This window comes from Dipteris shenzhenensis, chromosome 1 (assembly GCF_047967505.1).
Source record: "Dipteris shenzhenensis isolate YYH24624 ecotype China chromosome 1, Dip_SZ_1.0, whole genome shotgun sequence".
In the NCBI taxonomy this organism is placed as follows: Eukaryota; Viridiplantae; Streptophyta; class Polypodiopsida; order Gleicheniales; family Dipteridaceae; genus Dipteris; species Dipteris shenzhenensis.
Window position 1 is genome coordinate 9,868,608 of NC_141596.1, and position 8,332 is coordinate 9,876,939.

At 46.0% G+C, this 8,332-nt stretch overlaps 1 protein-coding gene across 1 annotated transcript; it reads right to left on the reverse strand.

The window, feature by feature from the left end:
• Positions 1-4,477: 4,477 nt before the first annotated feature.
• Positions 4,478-5,760, reverse strand: LOC147905348 (uncharacterized). The gene has a single exon (XM_087383102.1). It carries the CDS (start codon positions 5,642-5,644, stop codon positions 4,913-4,915), a length of 732 nt encoding a protein of 243 aa, XP_087239228.1. The 5' UTR covers positions 5,645-5,760; the 3' UTR covers positions 4,478-4,912.
• Between the last annotated feature and the right edge of the window lie 2,572 nt (positions 5,761-8,332).

Genomic DNA, 8,332 nt, shown 5'->3' on the forward strand with positions numbered 1-8,332 from the left:
TCTTTTCAGTGTTGATTTTAAGTGCAAGGCTCAAATCATCGATGAAGAGGCATCACTTATGTGAAAAGAAGTGGTTTTGGCATCGAGGTTGAAAATTGCAAATTATAGGGGTTGAAACCTGTGCTTAATATGACGATTGCGTAGAGCACAAAAAATCAAGCGTTTCACCTTTTTGTAGCACCCCCAAATTCCTCCTAGATCAAGAGATACAACTTGATCTAGGTGGAGGGGCAAAAAAGAGAAATGTTTACAATGATGATGTGGCAGTGTGCTTAGCCAAAGGTGTGCCAATGAAGCACTGTGATCAAGTGGTAGCCAGGTGCACATGCAGTGTGTCTGTGTGTGCTTGGCAGGAGGTAACAGTGCCTGGTAGGGGGTTGTGTGCCACATGGTGGAGATGAGGTGGCAATTGACTGGTCAGACTGATGACATGGTAGTTTGATTAGTCAATGTAGATGACATGGCACAGGTGATGTGTCTACTGATGTGGCAACATTGGTGCTGATGTGTTGCAACATTAGTGCTGATGTGTTGCACAAGGAGGAGGAGGGAGGAGGAGAGGGAGAGGATGGGTTGCAAGGTTGGAGGAGAGGGGAGGAGGAGTTGTAAGGTTAGGACATGCTTTTGGACGTGGAGTGCAAAGGAGCATGGACACTTGAGACAATTGCTTGGAATACCAAAGTAGAACTCAACACAATGCCCCAAAGAGTGTGGGCTTCATTCCATTATGGGGTATTTATACAAGTTGGAGAGCTTCTCTCTCTGCATGTAGGAATTGTAAGACATTCTCTCTCTACATGTAGAACTTGCATATAGAAGTTGCATGTAGGAGTTGCATGTAGAACTTGAATGTAGAACATGCATGTAGGAATCGCATGTAGGACTTGCATGTAGGACTTGCATGTAGGAGTTGCAAGTAGAAGTTGCAAGTAGAACATGCATGTAGGAATCGTATGTAGGAGTTGCATGTAGAACTCGTATGTAAGAATCGCAAGTAGAACTTGCATGTTGAGGATTCCTAAGAGAGGTTATTCCTAGTCTTATGCAAGTACAAGCGGAGCTTTTCCGCTACTCTACACACACATTCTGTACTACCTAATTTCATGTTAGCACAGAGACAACATACTCTCGGATCCATTTTATTACCCATCCTCGAGTTTTGGCTTATTGCAAGCACGTAGCTAGGTTGCCATGTCTTTAGTCTAGTGGCTGTGAAACTTGTGTCATGCCAGTCGATCCTGCTGTAAAGCCTTGGCACCATACAATTTTTGCTCAGTTTTCAGGTAGCCTGTATCCACCATTTGTTCAAATAGACATATGTGGCATGCTTCTAAGAAGATCACTCTTTGATAAAGTCAGCTTGTAATCTGAGCATCGACCGGTTCATTGGAATTGAAACTGAGTGGAGGCAAATGGCCATTGAGGTAACATGGGACCTCCAGAATGTATTTCAATGTTTTGCAGAAGATAGCACTTAAGCGAAGGAAGCGATCAATGTTGCCATGCATTATTTTCTCATGCTGTTGAAGTGCTCGGATCATTGTGCCTTGGATATATGATTCTACACCAGAGTATGGTTCGATCATTGACCAATTAATGGTGCAACCTTCATCCAAAGTGTGTATGTTGGCTTCCCATTTTTTACATCGTGGAACTGCATAGAACTTGGGATGGGTTTTGAGACATGGAGGTGCATGTAGGTACTCTTTCGAGAAGATTACATCAAAGAGCTTGGGATGATCCCAATCAGGTTGTGGATCCAACTTGCTTATCCAACCTTCACTAATTTGATGCTGATGAAGGTTGGTAGGGAAGTTGTCCAGGGTCCATCCACCTCGAGTTTTCATATCAAGATATTTGCTCCAAAATTCCTTGATGGGGTTACTGGGAAGTGGTATCTCATCAAAATCATACCCATCATTGGAACTTGGCATGGGAGTACAATTTGGATTATCCAAATCCTGATATTCAAAATCAAATATTGTGTCATTTTCTGCTGATGGAAGCACAAGTAGTGTCGGAGGTGATGACAGGACAGGGAGAGAATCTAGGGACATGGGGGAGAAATATGGAAGAGTATCAGTTGTGAAAGGGGGAGCAGAGGGGAGGGGGGGAAGAACTGGGTAAATGGTTTGAGCAGCTTGGTAATCCTTGAGGGTAGGATTAGCAAGGGAAGGGAAGAAGCTAGGTGTGAGGGGTTTGTAAGTTTGTGACTATTGGGTTAGTTGAAAATGGTGAGAGGCATGAGCAAAGAGACGATGGAGGGAATAGATGTTAGGATGGAGCTCGAGGAAGGTTAAGAGGGTGGTAGCAGCAAGGGTAAGTGAGGTTATGAGGTTGGCAGAGAGAGTGCTTAGATATGGGAAGTTGGATGTGAGATAGGCCCTATCATCTTTCGAGACTCCTTTTTGCTGGTGCGATGGGATCACATTATGGGAGAGGGGTCTAAAAAGGGCCTCCAATTAGTGTTTCCTAATTTCAAGGGATTAGAGAGTGATTTGAGGTATACCAATGAGAGTGCTAGAAGGTGTGGGGCAATGGTATGTTGAGGTGGCGGGTGGACAGGCCTACAGAGCCCCCCTATTGGTTGCTCCCCTTACACTAGGGACCACCCAAACCATCCCCCCCCCTCTTAACCCATGTTTGACCCTCCTACAAGGTGCACCTTCCCCACATTAGCCCAAAATTGCCTTCAATGGGATGGTAGGGACCTTTTGGCAAATTTTTCTTCTCCCCTCCCTCTTTCTAGGGCCTCTGCCCCCCATTGTTCTGGTCCAGCTTGTCAAATCACTCCATTTGAACCAAATCCCATGCATTTTCCCTCTTCCCCCTCTTTCTCTGTTCCCTCCTGCTCTAGCCTGCTTGCTGCAGCCTCTCTCTCTCTCTCTCTCTCTCTCTCTCCCCCCTCCCTCTCCTGTGCATCTGTTGGAGTTGCTTTGTCCCTCTCCTTCTCCCTCTCCTGTGCCTCGGTTGTTGTTGCTCTGTCCCTCTCCTTTACCTTATTTTGTGCCTTTGTTGGAGCTGCTCTGTCCCTCTCCTTCTCCCTCTCCTGTGCTTCTGTTGCTGCCGCTATGTCCCTCTCCTTCTCCCTCTCTTTTGTGCCTCTGTTAGAGCTGCATTGCCCTGTGTAGGAGTCCCATTCTTGCTGTTGCAACCTCTGCAAGCATGGTGAGAAGCAAGGCTACAAGACCACGCAATGCTATGACCTCTTGTGTCTTCCACAACACCAAAAATGCATTGGATAAGTGGATCCCTTGTTTAGATGCGATTAACTTGAGCCAATATCGGAAGCTGGTCTCAAAGTCGGGCTCCAAACAAAGAGGAAAAAAGCAGGATTTCCTATGGGCACTGGGATACAGACACATGTGGTCGTGAAAGGCATGAAATTGGGATCCCAAACAGAAACTTGGAGTCCATGCTTAACCAACGCACAGGCCTTGATACCTAGCATATGTTGGTTCGCTGGTAGCCAGTCGAAAGCAGCGCAAGAAACGGGCTTTCGCTCATTTGTGGAGGAGGATGTCCAGACTATTGATAGCGATGCAATGTGAGAGGGTTTCCAACAGGGTCGTTTTGCCTGGAAGAAGAAACATGTAACAAAAGACTTTGAATAAGAGTTCTACTCGCGCAGCAAATCTAGTCCGTCTACGATTACGTGAAGACCATAGAAATTCGAGTAGAAGTCTACAAGCAACATAGAGGTGGAGCGTAAGCTTTGCTTGCATAGGGATCTCCGCATGTGACGAGCCGAGCAACTATGACACGGTTTTTGGGCTGTGAATTCAAAGCCAATGCCCTTTAATTGTCTGCTACGCCTGTCATGCTTGTTAGAATGCAAATGAGCTTGCAAGCAGAGGAAGGAGATTTCAGAAACTATACTACTGCATGGCGACAGGCGATCGCCACATGTAACTCGATCAACAAACCCGTACAACGTTCTGCGGACCAAACAACTTAGGCCACGTGTCAAGCAAGATCATGCAGGCAGAACATGGTGGCGAACGCAAGATACATATGGCCCAACCCACCAACTGCGTATTGCAACCAACAAACGAACTAGAAAAAGACACGTGTCAAGACAACTAAAGAATAAAAGAACACGTGGCAGAACACCAAAAAATAACTACAATGCACTTACCTTCTCCCAACATCGTCTTCATTAAAGCCTCCCTGTGGCGGGCCAAAAAAGGCGTTGATACGATGCGTGGATAGGAAGACATCCATTTTTTCAATTTTACGAACGCATTAGTTCTTAGTGATGAATTAAGACATGCTGCGCATTACGGATTTGAGTGACTCGGTATCAATTGTATGAAATGTTTTAAGTCCATTTTACTTTGACGAAGTGTGTTGAATCAAAGAAATAAAAAGCCATCCCTCTTCGAATTCCCTCGTGGTGGTGACCGCTCTCAACAATTCCCAACTAGTTACTCAGTTAACATTGTACCTAGATCTTGAGCAGAAGTGCAGCATATAATAAACGATTTGCACAACAAAGCAGAATCTGAATCTTGAGATCTGAAGACCATATTCCAGCACAGACTTCGAAGTTCGGAGTTCGTCGACGGACGCCGCCCATTACCAAGAGCTCAAACACGTCCACAGAAATTACATAACGGAGATCGCTCCGATTTCCTCCTCCTCTTCATGCAGCGTGATTTCCTACAGTTAGTGCACCTCCCGCTCTGAGGCGAGGCGCTTTACAACCTGTATCCTAAGCTATGACTCAGCTTCGTGCGGTTTCCTTCGAGCACGGCCTAGAAGGAATTACGTAGATAACGCATGCCGAATCTGTGATATGCGATTCGGAGGGGCAAATTCTCTAATCCAGGAAAGTAGCCAGATGTGCATGAGTACAACCCGTAGCGTTCGACGTTTCTGTGGGGATAGTCGAGACGAAAACTTCTCATGATTAGGGCGAAACCTCAGCCGTCTCGAGGCTCACTACCCGGAAGTTGGAGCTTGGAGGAGATGAAACGGCCGCGGGACGCCTCGCACTCACCAAAGCAGCACGTGCGACTATTAAACCGGGCGGTCGGAGAGCCTCCTCCACTTCTTCAGTGCTTATCCACTCAAGCAACCGGTCTTCTCCACCCCAAACTTCAGGGATCTGCACCTTCCCGGCTACTTGAAGACATTGATTTCGCAGCCTTTCGCGACGAGACTTAACATCCCCCATTGCCGCATTCAGGACGCGAGTAGGAAGATGCACATTGGAAGAAGAATCAGATCTATCGAACGGGCTACCTTCGGGGGGCTCCTCGAAGCAATCGCTAGGGTATGCAGCTCCCACGCTGTCTGAGGCGCAGCCAGGCGCAGGTTGTCGTTCCGAGCCGCTAATGCTGCACGCGCAAGGAGATTCTACAGTGAGATCCACTTGCTTATCAAGGTCGAAAGCTGCGCAAAACTCGAGATTCACGTAAGGATTCTTCAGCGAGTGCTGAAGCTGTTGAGGCGAATGAGCAGCAATGCGAGGGGGACGCGTACAGGGAGGAGCGTCGAGGCAGGCGGCAGGGTCGCGTGAAGGGGAAGAGGCAGCCAAGGGAGGGAGGTGGGGAGGGCCGGGAGGCATGGAGAGGGGGAGGGAGCGTTTACGAGTGGAGGAAGTGACAAGGGGAGGGGAGGTAAGAGGGGATCTCTTCATGGAAGCTTAGCTATGGCAATAGCAAGGAAGCTTAGAGGTGAGCTATGGAGCTTGCGAGGCTCTCAAAGTATCAATTGCAAGATTGGTTTGAACTCTCAGAGTATCAATTGCATGATTGGTTGAGAATGGCGGAATGAAAGAGAGGAGGAAAGACGCTCTCATTTACGATCGCAGGCAAGGCTCCTTTCTAAATATCCCATTCCCCCCGTTTCCCTCTTGTGGCTCCTCCCTTCACACGTTTCACACCAAGAGAGAAGGCCAGCTTGCCACGTCTTCCCACTCGTAGAACTCCTCAACGAGAGAGTCATGCATTTGTACAACCATACTAATGACTCCCATTGCGCCGCACTCTCCTTGTGGAGGGACGCTTGATGCGGCGTCAAGCATGGCAACGGCTCTAGGTTTCGCAACGGGTCGATGAGGGTGGCGGCAAAGGTAAGGGCTCAAGGCTACAAGGGACCAAGAGAGGTCGATGAGGCTACAAGGGACGAAGAGAGGCTAATGAGGGGTCAGGATACAACCATACTAATGGCTCCATCATGTAGCACAAGCCTTGTGGAGTTCTAGAGGACATCGGTGCGTGTGGAAGAAGGAAGGGGCTCAACACTGCTAGGAAAGAAGAGAGGTTGATGAAGGGGAATCTAAGGCACAATCATAATGCAAGCTCATGCATTGGTGTTTAAGCAACCAACCCTTTCGAACGAAGTTGTTTTCTTACATTCATGATGTTAGTAGCATGGTTGCGCTTTGCTTCTTATAGTTCCGTGTTTTCTTATAGACATGTTGTGGTCAATGCACTGGTGCATACGCGTGGCGTGGCTGCAATGGTGCTTGCGGCTACATTGGGTGGAATGCGACATATGACTGGGGACATGGGTGCATTGGTGCTTGTGGTTGTGGTGAATGTATCTTCACATATACCATGCAATATATAGCCATAGCGTATGGTGTCTAAATCACTTAGCATTGCACAAGTGTCCAAAAAGCATGCAAAAAGCCCACATGTGGTGTGCATGCACTTTGCATGCACGTGTGCAAAATATCGCATGGTGTATCGAAAAACTATGTAGTATATTTTCTTCGTACTGCATGGTGTTTAGGTTTACAGTGTGTTAATTATCCAATCAATCGGTATTCAACGATCATATGGATAAAAGGCTTTTTTTTTGCATTTTGAACATTCCCAAGCATTTTTTATATGAAAGGTACATACTATTTCAACAAAAGAACATACTATAAAAATCCTTCCTAGGGCACTATGCCTAACACATGTGAAACACATGCTTAAATTTATGATTCTCACCTAATATCTTACATAGTTAAAATATTATAACTAGAAGGAAAGAGAAAGAAGAACTGAATCAACTCTCCTAATAATCAATATAATGCTAGGGACTCGGGAGTCCCAAAAGATCTATACCTCTTTTCTTGCTCTTTGTGAAGGCCCTCTTCAAACACCTCATGCATCTAGTGGGAGTATAAATTGTAGTGATAGCGCACTTCACCGCCGCCACCATCTCTAGCTTTGATAATTTCCACGGTGCACGAGGTAAAAAGACACTCCCATTTGGCCTCTCTTGTGGCCAAGCCTTACGCATCCTCCCTATGGTGCGTAGATCCTCCCTTATGCCTATGGAATCTCATGTCTCATTCAAATGTTCCCAAATGGTAGATGCCACATTCTTGAAAATATGCATGGGATCAAGCAGGTGATTTATTTGGAGGTGGGACCAATATCACAACAACACAAAGCAACTATAGACGCGCTTGGTAGACGCGTAAAATAGCAGGCACGTCTATAGGTGTTGCTTTAGTAGAGAAATTACGGGCGCGTCTAAATGCCCGTTTAAAAGCTCGTCTGTTTGCGCGTAAATCACCGCGTCTATTTGCGCATCTGACCTGAGAAAATACGGGCCCGTCTAACATCCCGTTTATTAGCGCGTCTATTTGCGCGTGTATTTGCCCGTTTATTTGCGCGTTTACACTGAGAATCAGACACGCATTTAGACGCATAAATAGACGCGCTCCAGAGAATATAGAAAGTGAGATTTTGGTGTACATCATTGCTTTCCAAACATTGCCCATGATTACCAAAGCACATAATTTTTTGCAAGCCCACATATACAAGAATTAAGTGAGATGAGGAGAATGAGACAATCTGTAAAATAGTTTTGCCAATATCAATTGTGGGGCTACGGTTCAATCTCATCCTCAATGAGATCAACCCTTGCCAAACTATCTACTTCAAAATCCAAACAAGTGTTTAGATCTACAAATACATTCAAGCCACTACTACTTGTGCCACTCATGTGCTCATCAAAATCAGCATCTCCAATGGTAGGCTCGTCCTCACGGGTAATGGCCTCAATATCTATATCTCCTATCTCATGATCATCCTCCTCTCTTGTATCACGGTCATCATCACGTCCATGGCCATGATCATCCTCCATACGCTCCATATTAGTAAATGTACTATACATCACTTTGGAACGTGGCATAATAGGTATGACATGCCACCATCTATTATTATCCACCATTGGTTGATAGACAACCTAATTCAAACACAAATACAATCATGTTACTTTTCTTGCATCAAATATTTAAAAGCGAGTATTTTTATGTGTGTGCACAGTACCTGTTCACATTGTTGCGGTAGTACTAGTGTGTCCTTCCTACTTTGCCAAAACT